The sequence below is a fragment of the Heterodontus francisci genome, chromosome 10 (assembly GCF_036365525.1).
Source record: "Heterodontus francisci isolate sHetFra1 chromosome 10, sHetFra1.hap1, whole genome shotgun sequence".
NCBI classification, from domain to species: Eukaryota; Metazoa; Chordata; class Chondrichthyes; order Heterodontiformes; family Heterodontidae; genus Heterodontus; species Heterodontus francisci.
In genome coordinates, this window is record NC_090380.1 from 83156342 (window position 1) to 83174093 (window position 17752).

General features: G+C 39.9%; 1 protein-coding gene across 6 annotated transcripts in view; it reads left to right on the forward strand.

The window, feature by feature from the left end:
• The window catches only part of cblb (Cbl proto-oncogene B, E3 ubiquitin protein ligase), a 279679-nt gene that overhangs the window by 103188 nt on the left and 158739 nt on the right, over positions 1 to 17752 (forward strand). The window contains exon 1 of one of the 6 annotated variants that reach the window (XM_068040897.1): positions 3524 to 3542. The exons of the other annotated variants lie outside the window; for them this stretch is intronic. Within the exon in view, the coding sequence (XP_067896998.1) occupies positions 3541 to 3542 (2 nt within the window). The 5' untranslated portion in view covers positions 3524 to 3540. Of the gene's footprint in view, positions 1 to 3523; positions 3543 to 17752 lie in introns of those variants that run through there. 6 annotated transcript variants of the gene reach the window in all.

Sequence of the window (17752 nt, forward strand, 5' to 3'; positions counted from 1 at the left end):
GATTTGTAATCAAGGAGATAATTTTGAATTTGATACGTTAAGAGACAGAAGCCGGCTGAAGTCAGTGGGGACAGTGGTGAGAAAGACCTTGTGCAATACATGATGTAGGCAGCAGCAATTTGGACAAATTGGAGATTGTGTAGGGAAGAGATGGTGAAATCAACAATGGTGTGTTCAAGGAGTTGAGTCCTGAGGATCATGGATAATGGTTTCAGCAGCAGAAGGAGTGATAGGGTTGAAGGCAGGCAGAGTTGTAGAGGTATAGGCATGCTTGCTTAGTGACGAATAGGGTACGGGTAGGGTGCTACCAAATTGGCGGCTGTGAAAAATGTGTCACAGACTGCAAAATCTCAGGCACATTGAGTGAAAGAATTTAGAAGCCAAATTCTGCATGCCGATGGTGGTATACAGTTTTGTACAAGCTTCAAGCTGCATACAAACAGTACTCTGGTGATGCTGAATTAAATGCCTGTGCTCAACAGGTTTTTTCTGCATGGCAAAGAAGCTCAAATAATATTACTGCTATGGGGAAGAGTCAAACAGTGAAGAAAAAGTGACTCAAAGGTTTCAACAACCTTCTGTGGCATTTCTGAAAGCTGTGCATATCTTTGACCCTGCAGAAATACATCTGTTGATGGTGGATTTAAACTTGTTTGATGCGAATCCTGACTGACAGGAACTGTAGGCTGGAGATTCCTGCTTATAAAGGTATTGCAAAAGAAGCAGATTGTACTTTGCCTGAGCTGCAGTTTTGGAACTCTGGAATGCAGAATTCCCCACCTTGCAAGGCTAACACTGCGTTGTCTGACAAATGTAGCAAACTCTGTGGATATAGAGAGAGCTGTGTCTAAACTTGGACAGGTGTTCATAGTGCTGAGACAGGGAATGGAGAAAGAGACAGTTACAGTCTGCTCCATGCTCACATTCAAACACTGACTTAAATGAGTAAAGAATATGATCTGTTTACAGTTAGCTTTTTACAATAGCGGCACAGTGGCGCAGTGTTTAGCACCGCAGCCTCACAGCTCCAGGGACCCGGGTTCGATTCCAGGTACTGCCTGTGTGGAGTTTGCAAGTTCTCCCAGTGTCTGCGTGGGTTTTCTCCGGGAGCTCCGGTTTCCTCCCACAAGCCAAAAGACTTGCAGGTTGATAGGTAAATTGGCCATTATAAATTGTCACTAGTGTAGGTAGGTGGTAGGGAAATATAGGGACAGGTGGGGATGTTTGGTAGGAATATGGGATTAGTGTAGGATTAGTATAAATGGGTGGTTGATGTTCGGCACAGACTCGGTGGGCCGAAGGGCCTGTTTCAGTGCTGTATCTCTAATCTAATCTAAATATTTTTTGTGTATACAATAAATGCAATTTGAAACCAGAAACAACCTGTCTTTTTTTTTGTTTTAAATAGATCATTTTCATGGTTTGTTGTGACACAGTGAAATTTACGATTTAAAATGTGAAATTGTAAAATTCACAATTCTTGAAATGTCATGACTGTGAAATTTGTAAAATTTCACTGAATTTGGTAGGGCGCCAGATATGGGGTTTAAAACCTCAGTTCACGTTCGAACAGGACACTGAAATTAAACATAGTCTGGTTTAGCTTGGATGAGCACTTGGGAAAGGAGATTGAGTTGGGAACAAGGGTATGGAGTTTTTGGCAGGAGCTGAATAACGTAGCTTTGGTTTTCCCAATATTCAGCTGGAGGAGCTCTGGCTCACCCACCACTTGATGTCGGATAGACAATTCCGACAACACAGATGTTGTGGAACTGGTGATGGAGAAGTAGATTTGGATGTCGTAGGCATGCATTTAGAAAAGTGACAACATAATTACTGTGTTCCCAAGGGGCAATATGTAACTGAGGAAAAGGAAGTGTCCTAAGTCTGAAACCTTGGAATACTGTACAAATGACCATGTGGGGATAGGAGTGCCATGACAATCCTAAGCCCTTGTACCTTGGTCCATCTGTTAGCAGCCTAAAAAGCCAACCCAAAAATATTTCTTTGGCCATGTTCTAGCTGAGCTATCAAGGAAATATAGCAGTTGGTTATTTCACCATGGGAGACATCACAGCTGAACCTGTCCTCAGCTGAAGCTCATATGTACACTTTCAACCAAGTCACCAGTTGCAGGTGATTAGGAGTGAAAACTCTGGCAGACTTTTTTTTTCTTTTTTCTTAGCTCAGGAAAAGCCAATTGTAGCACCTTCACAATCGTCCACTTTGACCAGTAGCTTCTTTAGAGATCATGTGTGGAGCCTGATACACTTATGATCTATCCAGTTCAGTAACCTCCATGCAGTGAGTGGGCTTACCAACTAAACAGTAAAGTAAACTGTGCAATTTAAATCAATTTGAGACAAAGAATTTTTCTGGACGTGTAGTTCATGTTGGACATTTCATTGGTTACTACCTGTCTATCTCTCTCTGTCTCCCTCTAACACCATCCTTCCTAAGGTTACACAGCAGGGATTTCATTAGTAGATTAACATTGCATTAAAATGAAAAAAAAAACTGCCATTAAAATAATTCAGTTTGGAGAGGCACTGAATACCGAAACACCAACTATTATTTGTCATGTTTTCCAACATTGTCTTTATGTAGTATTTCTCCAAAATTATTGTCTGTCTAACTGGAGGAATTCCTATCAGGAAAGAAAACACAGAACTATTACAATCAGAGCCACAGTTAGAAAACTGATGGAAGATTTGGAAGGGTAGGCTAGTTGTCTTCTCATGTCCAAATCATTACCGTTAGTAATGTAAGATTTTAGAGAACATAATGCAAAAAAAGTATATTTTATGAGCCTTTGGGAAAGAAGTCAACATGATGTCGTATACTCTCCAAGGTTAGTTGTAAATATGGCAGTTCAGCTAACATTGGTCAAGCTTTCTGTCTAAACCCCTCTGTTTAGTTGCCTGTCATCCTCTGCAGTTATTAATTTCCTTATTAGTGAATAACTGAAAACATAAGTACAATCTTAAAAAAAATTGGCCTGCTGCTGGCAAACAGGAAATACTAAATGCATTAACTGCACTGTGCTGCCTTCATCATGATTGTGGTGAAGAGATAAATGTGGTTACAGGCTTTGAAAGGCCACACTAACTATTCAGGAGCCATTGGGGCCACAGCAGGGAAAGAAAATGTGACCTGAAACCTTTGTCAGAAGCATTGTCCTCAAGAGAATGTAAAAAAAACATTGCCTAATGCCTTTACTTCCCTTCTCCAAATATTCATTTTTGCTGCATTTCTTCCCTGACACTCGCTGGCCAAAAGCAAAACAACCTACCACTTTATCGGTGCATAGATCAATTTAAAATGGTTTTCTGAAAGTTCATTTCAAATAATTTTGTGATATTTAAGAACTCTACAAGGATTCTAAACTACTCCAAGTCCTGTTTTGAGTTGCTTGCTTAGAGTAAACTCTGAACTTAAAGTTAACCAGTTCCTCTTTTAAACCATGCGCATGCGCTGAACTGTATATTGTTTAGATTTAACCACACTAATTGTTGAATTTGTTATAATGGACACTGAAGGATGTAAGTGAAATTTAAAGCTCACAGTTGGCTGAGGAGTTTAGATTTTGAACAGATCAGCTAAACCTTGTCCACTCTGTGGAATGTTGTGGAGTTTGAAGAGAGATTTTCATGTCATTTGCTGGTGAAGTAGTTGCATATTTTGCAGCATCTGGTCTATAGAATCCAGTAGTGGAGCCAGTATAGAATGTTTCAAGGCATTTAACTTTTGAATAACGGAAGGAAAGTTTGTTGCGTGGCCATTAAAACATCAGCTGTTACAGTGGGGCAACATAGAACAAATATTTATGGGAGTTTCCTGCACTGAAATTCAGAAATAATGATTATAATTTTAAGCTAACATTCTTAAACTGTGTAGTAATTGTTATCACAAATGCAGTTTCTATATTTGTTAAGACTCTGGCTCACAACCCAGTTTCTTCAGTACTTGATTCTTAGATCTCAGTATATGAATGAAGAATGTGATCGATTGTATATATTGCCTTTTGCAATATGTAAATGATGGCAATATTCCCTATCCATTAGGTAGAAACATTAGCACTATCCATATCTTAATGAGGTTAATGTATGCATCCTGTTAGCTGTTTCTTTGAAGTGTTTTAAAGATGCATAATGATGCTGCAGAAAATTTGGTGATTCTTTTCTTTGTTCGTAATTTTTATTGGAAAGTGCTTTTTATTAACCATTTTAAAATGCCCACTCTTGACCCTTGAATATAAAAACTGGTATACAATAACTGCAAGTATAGATATCCGTTAACTGGATTGTGAGGGTACTTTCACAAATAAGTTTAAAATATTTTTCTGAGGGTCCCAGAAACATTCTTTTGAATGTCGGTGTTATGTGGCACTGAGATCGGAGCTGTGTAAAGCTTGCTCCTTGTGCAAAAACTTCATGAAACTTATATAAGGGAGCATATCCTGTCTCTTGGGCTGATCACACTGTGCTTTACAGATATATAAAACAAATTAATAACTGGCCATTTCAAGGTTCCCAATTATACCCCACATTCTGCTCATTATACGCAATAATTCTCAGTGTGCTGTTAATGGTACCTACATTGTTCCAAATAACTCTGTTGTGTAATTTGCAGCAAAATGCATAGGTAAATAGTTATTATTGTTTGGAGGATTCTTTTGGGTTTAAATGCCAGTTGTGGCTAAATTGCATTTTGTTACGGTTATCTTTTAAGCAAACACTGCAGCATCGACACTAATCTTGTAAAATGAATTATCCACTACAAAAATATTGGCATTTGTAATTTCAGAGAACATATGAAACCTATAGTTCAAAACTTTATTTTCAGAAGTGATTGGATTTAAATCCCAGGCCAGCATGTTTTTAATGCTTGACTTCTAGACATATGTTAGAACAGACATTTTGCATATTGCTTTTTGAATAGTTAGTATAAAAATGGTTACATTTCTGGTATATGTTAATTAATAAAGGAAGTGTTGAGTGTCCAGCTACTGCACAGTATGTCAGGGTGCAGAAATAGTTGAAGCTACTCAATTTGGTTTGCATAGTTTTCATAGTACTGAATATAGTTATGTTACGACCGAGGCGGGAGGTGTGTACTGTCTTTTCTAGTTCCACCTCTGCACAGGTCGCAGCATCTATTTAAATGTTTATCCCAAAATAAAATACCCCAACCAGGTTTCTTTAATAAACAACAAAATTATCAGTTTATTACAAAACAAGACTTGACCAGTAATGAAGCAGAGTATTAACACACCGATTAAAATATGAAAGTCCCCTTTTTAGAAACTCCCCAATTACACTCACGCATACACAGGAAAAAATACAGAATTTCACTCTGCAAATTCTTGACGAAAAAAGAAAGATGTGGAATCTGTTGTCTCTGTTTTGGTCTGGTATCACTAGGATCGTTTCAGAAGCAGTCCGTTTTGGAGATGTCAAGAATTATTCTAGTAGGCTTTCTAGGAGAAATGTGGCATCAAGGTTTTTCCGCGAGCACACACTTGAATTGCAGGAATTTTCAGCTTCTCAGGAGCTATACAGCACCAGGGATTTTTTTTCCCCCACACTGAATCTTGGCAGGATTTCTTCAAAGAGGTAAAGAAGGAGGTGAGCTAGGTGATTTCTTTTTCCTTGGCAGGAAAACACCAACTGTCTTTTAAACAGTTCACACCACAACTAACTGAAAACAATGTCCAACTCCCAAACACAGTCGACCTCCTGACATCCATAAACCTTGACATGTGGCTTCTCTGTAACCAGATGGCCTCCAGCACAGGTGGCTTTCAAACAACATCTTGTCCTGTCGGTGAACTTGGTAAAAAAAAAAAAAAATCCATGGAATCATTTCCATTTTAACACAAGTCCTCAAAAAATAAAAATATTAAAAATAATGGAAGCACTTTCATAATCGTTAACATAATTCTGGTTCAATACAACAAAGTAAGGTCATAAAATCACACTGTATAATGTGAAATTAAAAGAAAACTTGGTTTCTGCTGAAGGCTCATGAAATGAAAATAATACTAATAACTATCTGCTTTTGGATGTGTCTGGTTTATTTTTCTTGGTTTGCTGAAAATTTCCATATTGCAAGCCCTGGGTTAATTAAAACCAAATTATTGTGGTACTAGCTGTAAATGTCTAATCTGTTGCCTTCCAACTTAAGGTTTATATAAACCACTGCTTTTGTAATGTGGTGCTGTAACTGAAAAACAAGAAATCTCTCTAGTTGGCTGATACCATCTCTCTCCAGTAGAAGTACATACGAACATACGAGTTAGGAGCAGGAATCAGCGACTTGGCCCTTCAAGCCTGCTCTGACATTCAGTAGATCTTAGCTGATCTGATTGTAACCTCGATTCCAGATTCCCACCCACCCTCGATAACCAGTAACAAAACTAGGCCCTCACCCACCATTCTGAGTATACCACGTGCTATGGAATCATAGAATGCTTACAGCACAGAAGGAGGCCACTCGGCCCGTCAAGTCTGTGTCTGCTCTGTGCAAGAGCAATTTAGCTTGTCCCACTCCCCTGCCCTTTCGCGTAGCCTTGCAATTTTTTTTTCTCTTCAGGTGCTTATCAAATTCCCTTTTGAAAGCCACAATTGAATCTGCCTCCACTGCCCTCTTAGGGAGTGCATTTGAGATTGTAACCATTTGTTTCGTAAAGAAGTTTTTCCGCATGTCCTGTGTCCTCTGTTTCTTGAACCTTCCACCAATGGGAACAGTTTCGCTCTTTCTGTTTTGTCTAGACCTCATGATTTTGAACACTTCTATCAAATCTCCTCTCAACCTTTTCACCAAGGAGAACAACCCCCGCTTCTCCATTCTCTCCACGTAACTGAAGTCCCTCATCCTTGGACACATTACTCAAGTCGAGACTGAACCAGTGTTTTATAAAGGTTCATTATAACCTCCTTGCTTTTATACTCTTTGCCGCTGTTTATAAAGCCCAGGATCCTATATGACTTTAACCCGCTTTCTCAACCTTCAATGGTTTGTGCACATGTTCCCCCCAGTCACTCTGCTCCTTCACTTTAGAACTGCAGTCTTTATTTTCTATTACCTTGCCTTGTTCTTCCTATCAAAATGTATCACTTCACACTTCTCTGCATTAACTTTCATCTGCCACATGTCTGCCCATTCCACCAGCCTGTCTATGTCCTCCTTGAAGTCTATTACTATCCACCTCACCGTTCACAATATTTCCAAATTTTGTATCGTCTGCAAATTTTGAAATTTGTGCCCTGTATACCCAAGGCCAAGTCATTTACAATATATTGGTCTAGTGCCAACCCCTCGGAACCCCATTGTCTACCTTCCTTCAGTCTGAGAAACCGTTCACCAATACTCCCTGTTTCCTGTCCCTCAGCCAACTTTGTATGCATGCTGCCACTGTTCCATTTATTCCATGGGCTTCACTTTTGCTTACAATCCTATTATCTCATCGACCCTCTCTCACCTCACCAAAAATCTCAATTGAGTTTGTTAAACACAATTCGCCTTTAACAAAACTGTGCTGGATTTCCTTAATTAAGAGAATTCAGGTGGTTTTAGTTCGGATCCTTACAGTTACATTTTTAGTTGCATTGCACTGGCTAAGGGTATTGTTATTTGTAAATCTTCGCACATGCAGAAATGGCATTCGGCATACATGTAAACCCTAGGTTTAAATCAAGCAAACTAGTGAAATAGGAGAATTTGAGACCCTTTTATAGCTAACTTTTCAATTATTTGACTTTATTATAAATGAAGCTTCACTGTAGAAAGGTTCTTACATCATACTGTTACTTATTAAGGAATAGGTTGTTCTCCACACTGTCCCCCACTCTTTTCCACCCCCCCCCCCCACCATTTGTTCCCCATTTCCACAGGGAGGGAATAGTAACCGATTCTTGTTAACAGTGGTCATTCCTGCATTATAGCAAAATAATAAATGCAATATGTGATCCGAAACCTGAGGTACTTTTCCAGTAATTAAGTGCCATCGTTGCAGGAAGCAACATCGAGTCACAGGGAAACTGAGCTTAATAACAGAAGTAGTAGTGATGAGTCTCTAGAGACTGTAGTTTAAATTATTTCATATTCCTCTGAGATTTATGAACTTCCTCTGATGCGTACAAATGGCAAAATAGAATAATAGTTATTGCTTTGCTTGGGTTTTCAGAAAAATGTATCCCTACATTTCTAATTTCCTGGGATTGTTTAGAGGAAATGGAACTAATTTTTACTTAGTTCTCAATGTACTTTTCTTGCCCATTAGATTGAACATCAAAGATAATCATAATTGGTCACATCTTAATTAACTGAGTTGGCAGTGTTTCGTCCCAAAATTAATCTGGAAGTATTTTAACTGAAATGTTGATTTAAATCTGCCAGGTAACAAATAGCGGTTATTCAAATCTTGAGACAGGTTACTAATGGGCCTGTCTCGCTATCTGTATCAAAACATTTTTTTTCTATTACATATTGCCTACTAAGAGACACTTTCCGCATATTTGCCAATGTTGCTGTAGAAAAGGCCTTGGCTGATATTCTCTAGCACTTCTTCCTATCTCAAAACAAACACAAAATAGATTTTTTAGATCATTAATTTGTTGCCCTCCAAATTAAAGTCTATGTGAACTTGTGCTTGTGTAGTGTGGGTATGCAAAGTCAAATACACAATCATTCAGAAGGCTCATTCCAAGTTCAGTTGCAACACTAAATAGTGCACTGTGCTTATCTACTGTGAAAGCATTGAACCATTGAATGCAGTGGATCAGGCATGCGACTGATGGTGTAGCCAGTTATTTCCACAATGTTCACCGATCTGATCAAGGGCATTCAGAGTATTCCAAAATAATTGAACCTGTTGAATTCATTAATGTTATTTTAAATATTATGACCTTTTTAAATTTGGATTTCTTGGTGCAGAAAAAAAAATCAATTTGCCATCTCCAGGGGTTAAAAGAGCAATACGTCTGACTTGGGTTTTCCAGAAATAATTAGGCTTTAATATTAAAACTCAATGGCTGTTTGTTATGGATATCTTGGTTTAGTGTGTTCTCAAAAATAGATCTTTTCTTTTGGGCCTCCTTATCTCGAGAGACAATGGATACGCGCCTGGAGGTGGTCAGTGGTTTGTGAAGCAGCGCCTGGAGTGGCTATAAAGGCCAATTCTGGAGTGACAGGCTCTTCCACAGGTGCTGCAGAGAAATTTGTTTGTTGGGGCTGTTGCACAGTTGATCAATGTAAAGGAATCTTATATTTTTCCACTGCTATGTCCAGACTGGCCAAGAGAGTGTGGGAAAATGGCGCACTGACACGGAACACAAAAGTCCGAGTGTATCAGGCCTGTGTCCTCAGTACCTTGCTCTATGGCAGCGAGGCCTGGACAACGTATGCCAGCCAAGAGCGACGTCTCAATTCATTCCATCTTCGCTGCCTTCGGAGAATACTTGGCATCAGGTGGCAGGACTATATCTCCAACACAGAAGTCCTTGAAGCGGCCAACACCCCCAGCTTATACACACTACTGAGTCAGCGGCGCTTGAGATGGCTTGGCCATGTGAGCCGCATGGAAGATGGCAGGATCCCCAAAGACACATTGTACAGCGAGCTCGCCACTGGTATCAGACCCACCGGCCGTCCATGTCTCCGTTATAAAGACGTCTGCAAACGTGACATGAAATCGTGTGACATTGATCACAAGTCGTGGGAGTCAGTTGCCAGCATTCGCCAGAGCTGGCGGGCAGCCATAAAGGCAGGGCTAAAGTGTAGCGAGTCGAAGAGACTTAGTAGTTGGCAGGAAAAAAGACAGAGGCGCAAGGGGAGAGCCAACTGTGCAACAGCCCCAACAAACAAATTTCTCTGCAGCACCTGTGGAAGAGCCTGTCACTCCAGAATTGGCCTTTATAGCCACTCCAGGCGCTGCTTCACAAACCACTGACCACCTCCAGGCGCGTATCCATTGTCTCTCGAGATAAGGAGGCCCAAAGAGATAATATTAAAACTCAATGGCTGTTTGTTATGGATATCTTGGTTTAGTGTGTTCTCAAAAATAGATCAATGTAAAGGAATCTTATATTTTTCTTCAAGCTCACTTGGACCTATCTCTTTGTATGAGGTTTTACTACTGTGCACTTGTAACAGTGGTTGGTAGCTTTCTTCTCCTCAGTCCCAGTTAATGGAGCAAGGAGTTTGGGGATGGGGAAACGGGTGGGGCGGGCGGTGGCTGCCCCTATGAATACTGTACTTTGAGTTGACTTTCTCCTTTAGGCAAGACGTCTCTCCTGCACTTGTTATCTTAATATATAGCATGATGAAGTATTACAATGTGTTGTCTGAAGGATTTCAGTATTTCTATGACTCAATGGAGCACTGTATAAATAGAACAAAGTCCTAATATAAAAAGAAAAATTACCAACATTTACCTAAGTGTGCAAATTTAATAAATCTAGTAGGATAGGAATCATTTATTTTTGATAAATTTGCTTTTAAAAGGCACCTAAATGAAAATGATAATTCCATCTCTACTAAATTCAAAGCAGGTTCTCTGTGCATTGTGTTGAAGGTCTAATTTTGTGCAAAAGGAGCATGGCGGCGCTTTGATTTGTAGAATAAACATTCTGGCTCTTGGGACTTGACGGCTCAGAAGTATTCTCATAAGTGATATCTGCACAAGATCATCAGTGGTTTTTTCTAAGCAGCTGTTGGTCTGCAATTGTCAATATTGTAGAGTGTATGTCAGGATTTATGGAAGAAAACCTGACTTGTGTTTTTTTTCATGTTTTGCAACTATGTACAGGGTATTGACATATTTTGAGGAGTCATTTAGCATAGGTGGTTTAGTGTGTTCAGTTGAGGATTGCTGCTGTCAGTATTTTAATCATTTTTTAAAAAACCCTCTCAAATCTTTTTAATGGAAATTTTTTTTTTGCATCAAAACAAAACGAATTTGGGCAGCACAGTGGCGCAGTGGTTAGCACCGCAGCCTCACAGCTCCAGCGACCTGGGTTCAATTCTGGGTACTGCCTGTGTGGAGTTTGCAAGTTCTCCCTGTGTCTGTGTGGGTTTTTGCCTGGTGCTCCGGTTTCCTCCCACAAGCCAAATGACTTGCAGGTTGGTAGGTAAATTGGCCATTATAAATTACCCCTAGTATAGGTAGGTGGTAGGGAAATATCGGGACAGGTGGGGATGTTGTAGGAATATGGGATTAGTGTAGGATTAGTATAAATGGGTGGTTGACGGTCGGCACAGACTTGGTGGGCCGAAGGGCCTGTTTCAGTGCTGTATCTCTAAACTAAACTCTTACATTTATATGTAAAGAATACTCAATCACATTATTGTGAATTTTGTAACCTTGAACTTTTGGAAGAACATATTCTTAAATACTTAATTTAAAAACATAAAATACTGCATAGATAAAATGGGCATTTTAGTAAAGTTGAAATGGGGATGAGGTGGAGATAATTAAGAGGTGTGCCAATCAAAGAGGGAATTAATGGGTTGAATGAGTTGCAAACTGATTCATAAAAGACTGTTAGATGGTATAAAAGATAATTAGTAAAGTGATGGAAAGGCATTAAAATAACAAAAGAATGTATGCGTATCTTGTGGAGGGTGAAAATATGAGGAAGGGCCATATAAACAAAAAATTTTAAAAATGGGAATTAAGGGGGGAAAAGTCAACTTGTAAATACAACAAATCTGGAATTAAAACAGAAAATGCAAACGAAATCCAGTGGGTCCAGAGAAGAACACAAGGGGCTCACGCTCCAGCCAACCAGTTAATCTGACAAAAGGGCTGCTCGACGAAATGGGGCATGTGGCTAAAGTCTGAAGCTGCTTAGGTCATTGCCCAGCATAAATATTGGATCCTAAAGCTAGGGTTGAGCTTCGGAGGAACAATTTAGGAAGCCAGTGAGGGATAGGACAGAGTGGGAATTCTTAAATGTGCTATCCACTGCTACAAATTCAAGGGCAACCCACTTGCATTTAGCACCCCTACATCAGTAATTGCAATAACTTAAATGCTTATGAGAGTGACTTTTATTTTGCCTGGTAATGGGAACATTTGCAGTTGCAATGGTTTGAGCTTTCATTTTGCTGTTGGATTAGAATTGGAAATAAAGATAAAGTTAAGCTCGAAACTTTCAAATTTAGCATGTGTAGAGGTTACATGTCAGAGAGCTTAAAAAAGCTTGATGGGGTAGGTAATCACAAATGCATGGACATCATAAGTGCAAAATTGAGGGGCATAGCATTAACGCAATAGTAAAACGAATGGATATTCCAGAGGGGTCAAGGACAGAATCTATTTGGCTGGAGCTAAGGAACAAAAAAGGTGCTATTACATTGCTCAGTGTAGTCTATAGGCCACCAACTAGTGGAAAGGATGTAGAGGAGCAAATTTGCAAGGAAATTGCAGAGAGGTGCAAGAATTTTAGAGTGGTTATAATGGGGGACTTTAATTATCCAAATATGGATCGTAGTAATGTAACAGTTAGAAAGGGACAAGAGTTCCTAGTGTATGTTCAGGAGAATTTTCCACAGCAGTATGTTTCCAGTCCAATGAGAAAGGAAGCACTGCTGGATCTGGTTCTTGGGAATGAGGTGGGCCAAGTGGATCAAGTGTCAGTCAGAAAACATTTAGGGGACAGTGATCATCATATCATAAGGTTTAGATTGGCTATGGGAAAGGAAAAAGAACAATCAAGATTAAGAAAAATTAACTGGGGATAGCCAAATTCAATTGGGTAAGAATGGATCTCGGCCGAATTTATAGGAATCAAAGGTTGGCAGGAAAACGGTAGCTGGACAATGGGCTACCTTCAAAGAAGACATGGTTCAAACACAGTCAAGATATATTCCATTAAAGGGGAAAGGTAGGGCAAACAAATCCAGAGCTCCCTGGATGACAGAAGAGGTAGAGATGAAGGTGAAAAAGAAGTGTGCTTGTGACCGATGTCAGGTGGATAATACGATGAATTTAGAAGGTTCAGATGGGAAGTGGAAAAGCAAATAAGCGAAGCAAAGAGGGAGTATGGAAAGAGACTGGCAGTTAACATAAAAGGAAATCCCAAAGTCTTCTATAGGCATATAAAAAGTAAAAGGGTGATAATAGGTGGAGTAGGGCTGACTAGGACTAAAAGGGGGATTTACGCTGGAGGCAGGGGGAACAGCTGAGGTATTAAATGAATACTTTGCATCTGTCTTTACCAAGGAAGAAGATGCTACCCAGGCCACGGTGAAAGAGGAAGTAATTAATACACTAGAAGGATTTCAAATTGATGATGAAGAGATATTCGATAGGCCAGGGTTGTCCAACCTTTTCACATGGGGGCTGGGGGTGGTGGTGGGAGAGCACATTACAATTTTTGCCTTACATAAGGGGCTGGTGAGACAACGTCAGAAAGATAAAGGCATTAAAAATTTATCTTGCTATTAATCAAAACAACAACAAATGTGCATTTTTGTGAAGAAGCTTTAATTGAGAAGACTAATTTATTGACTTAATTTCTCGTCAGTATGTTGGACACTGATTTGGTGAGATACCTGGCATTTTTTTGCTTGCATAAGTAGTCAGTGTTTGCCTGCACACTACATGTAACGATGCAGAGTATTCCAGATAGATGTCTCTCTCTTTCCCCCCCCCCCCCCCCACCTGCTCTTTGCCTCCCCCGCTCTGTCTTCCCCCTCCCCCACCCCCGTGCCATTCTCCCCTCCCTCTCTCTCTCCCCCCCCCTCTTTCTGTCCCTCTCTCTTTCTGTCCCTCTCTCTTTCTGTCCCTCTCTCTTTCTGTCCCTCTCTCTTTCTGTCCCCTCTCTCTCTCTCTCTCTCTGTCCCCTCCCAATCCCCACCTCTCTCTCTCTCTCTCTCTCTCTCTCTCTCTCTCTCTCTCTCTCTGTCTCTCTGTCTCTCTGTCTCTCTGTCTCTCTGTCTCTCTCTCTCTGTCTCCCCCCCCTTCTCTCGGGAACACTCAGCACAGCAGCTTTTTTGTTGGTAAGTTTTTTAAAAACTCGCAAGTCAATTTCACAGCTGACAGGTGCTGGAAGCTGTTGATGTGGTCTACATGGACTTCCAGCAGGCATTTGATACAGTGCCACATAACAGACTTGTGAGCAAAGTTATAGCTCATGGAATAACAGGACAGGTTGAGAGCGTGATCAATAAAGCATACAGTATCCTTGGCTTTATTAATAGGGGCGTAGAGTACAAGAGCAAGGAAGTTATGTTGAACTTGTATAAGACAGTAGCTTGGCCTCAGCTGGAGTATTGCGTCAGTTCTGGACACCACATTTAAGGAAAGATATGAAGACATTGGAGAGAGTGCAGAAAAGATTCACCAGAATGTTTCCAGGGATGAGGACTTTCTGTTATGAAGATAGATTGGAGAAGTTGGGACTATTTTCCTTGGAGAAGAGAAGGCTGAGAAGAGATTTGATAGATTATTCAAAGTAATGAGGGGTTTGGATAGGATAGATGGGAAGAAACTGTTCCCATTCATGAAAGGATCAAGAACGAGAGTGCACAGATTTAAGGTAATTGGCAAAAGAACCAATGGCAACATGAGGAAAATCTTTTTCAATAAGTGAGTGGTTAGGATCTGGAATTCACTGTCAGAGAGTGCGGTAGAGGCAGGTTCAATCGAGGCATTCAAAAGGGAATTGTACCTGAAAAGGAAGAATGTGCAGGGTTATGGGGAGAAGGTGGGGGAATGGCATTGAGTGAATTGCTCACTCGGTTGGCGCGACAGGCCGAATGGCGGCCTCCTGTGCAGAAGGAATTAGAATTTTCCGGGAAATGGGCGTTGTAGCAGGCTGCTATATGGCCGGAGCATTCCGTATTATTGTGTAATAACAGCTACATGGAACCAATGATCAATGTTGCAATTACTGTAAGCTTAACAAGCAATATATAAATTACTGGGAAACAGTTTGAGATATAATTTTCATATTACACCCCTACATGAGCTAAATAAGTGCCAAGTTTTGGTTGAATAATACGGGAAGTTAGGATTAACCATGGTGTTCCAGAGCTGGAGCAGTGGGAAAAAATAACCTGGGGTTTACTGCTTGGATTCTGACTTCCTTTGCAGGCAAGTAGACCTCTGTTCAAGCAAATCTCCTGAAATCAACTTTCCACCTCTGCCACAGTACCAAAATGGCTCTTAAAGTTACAAATGATAATCCTATGTTACTTTGACAAAGGTCCCTTCTCGTCCTTCTCGACCTGTCTGCAATCTTTGAGACAGTTGACCACGCCACCCTCCTCCAACACCTCTCCACTGTCGTCCAGCTGAATGGGACTGCACTCTCCTGGTTCCATTCTTCCCTATTTAACCATAGCCAGCGTATCACTTGCAATAGGTTCTCATCCCGCTCCTGTACAATTACCTCTTGTCAATTGCAATTAATTGAACTGAATACCAGGCATTGCCGATCCGATACTGCCTGCTTTGCTCATAATGTTTAGGATTGGCAAAGACCACTATGGCACATCCATCTAGTTGGTCCCAGAGTTCAAAAACAGAGTGCACAGTTCACCACCTATATCTTTGCATTGATTTCCTTATCAAATGCTGTCCAGCTCCCTGTTAAAATTGATGATATCATCAGCCTTAATTGCATCCCTGGGCAATGCATTCCAAATGTTGAGCATCCTCTGTGTGAAGTAGTTGTATCTGATCTGCCCATTCATTTCTCTTCTGAGTTTCATCTCATGTCCCTTCTCGTTGTTCATATATTTCACATAGCTTACAAATGTGGACCGCTTCTATTCAGTTATGAATGATATTAAAGGTAGACCTGCTGTTTTTCACTTTCATAATATTGACTCTACCATCTTCCATTTTTCTTTCAAGTAACATTGAATTTTTGAGAGCGCTTATGTGAAACTACCCATAGGTATCATCTTGGCATTGCTATTCTTTCAATAGTCAAGTCACTGATGCGCATAATTTTAAAACTATTTTTAAAGTGCAGTTGGCAGTTGTAAAGGAGGCCTTTTTGTTGCATTATATTTTTGTAAATATTTCATTTCTGCTCTCAAATAAGGGACATTAGTCTTCACCAAAATATGATTTGAAGAATGTCAGTGTTGTGTTGGTATTTATAGTAGGTAATCCAACACTTCTCTGGAAAGGGTGGGTTACGTTCTTCAGATGACTTAAAAACTTAAGTATAGTGTTTATGTCATGGTAGAAAATATTCCATACTGGTTTCCTAGCTTCTGCCAAAGTTACTACGTCATCTTAATATCTGTGGTAGAATCATAATTGCTATTTAGGGAAACCAGATTTCCTTAAAATGGCTTATTCTGCTATTCCAGCTTTTCTTAGTAAATCTGATTAGAGTGTAAAATACTGTAATACAGTATAGAATATTATAGGCAATTAAAGTATAAATTTATTTGCAGTAAACTGGAGATGTTTTATCAAAAAAAAATTGACATTACTTCTTGGAACACTGCAAGCTTCTGTGTGCTGCTTTTCCACTGGCCTCATGGAGGTAAATGAGAATGGACTAGGGTAATTATTACCATGCTTAGTTTTTCTCTTCTCCCACTGCACCCCCCCCAGCCCGTTGACAGTCTGGTCAAGATGTACAATTCTATACGGAGCTTGTGAATCCATGCTTAGTATGCTACTATGTGGCATCTCATTCTTCCAGCACATAAGTGTTGAGTAACGGAGAGCCACTACGTCTTTGATTTATATTATTTTATGCTTATTTTACTTGAGATACTGAATGGACTCAAGACCACAAATTATTCTGTGTGGCACCAATATTCTCAATATTGTTGCTGACTTTGCTGACAAATATCATGTTTCCTGAAATGGTCTTTGAAAGAGAGTTAGTGTGCTGCTGTCCACTTTATTTTAGCTTGTAAAACCGACATTATGCCCTATGCCAGAAATCCACAAAGTTTGTGGTCTTGGAACTACTATGTTTAGCTTCTGGCCAAAAGTAGGACATTTTCTGTAACAGTCTGATAGACTAGTTCTTAAGACTGAAATTCAAACTGTGGGCAAATCTAAATTTAAATTCCTTTAAATTAAATTCATATGTAGTTATATGCAAAAATTAACCATTTAAAATAGTGAGAAATAAAATAGAAATATTTTTTAGGTAACTACTTTGTTAACCATGACATCATGATCTTGTGAAATAAAATTTAATTCGAAAATACTTCTCTCTCCCGTCTTGATCTGTTTTTCTCTCCTTGCATGTCCTTCCTTGCGAGCTGTTTGTGGAGCACTGGAGACCCTCTCATATCCTCCCCAAGTGGGCATTTTATATTTGTGTACCTAAGTGGCGAATATTGTTTGGCTATTGGCCTGTGTGGGGAGAGGAACCATAAACCACCTGGTTCTGCCCTCATTTGTCAAACTTTCAACTTTGGCAAGGACATAAAATGGGTGATACTCGATCATCTGTACATCAGACCCAATTTTTCCTCCCATCAGTGATGGCTGATCAGATAGCATCTGTATTATGCTCTTAATGAAGTTGAAACATCGCGAATACTATTTTTTTTGTTACTGAATTTCCAACCAGGTAATATGGACAGAAACTTTGCAACTTTCTTCTATTCCTTTCTTTCTACCCCACTTCCACTTTCCAGAGGATCAAGGTAATTGAGTACTCGGCCTGCTGCCTCATCGAGATCAGTTAGCTTTGCATAGACTGTTCTTGGTCTGTATAACTTTGTACTATATCACTTACTCACTGAGCCATCATAGGGA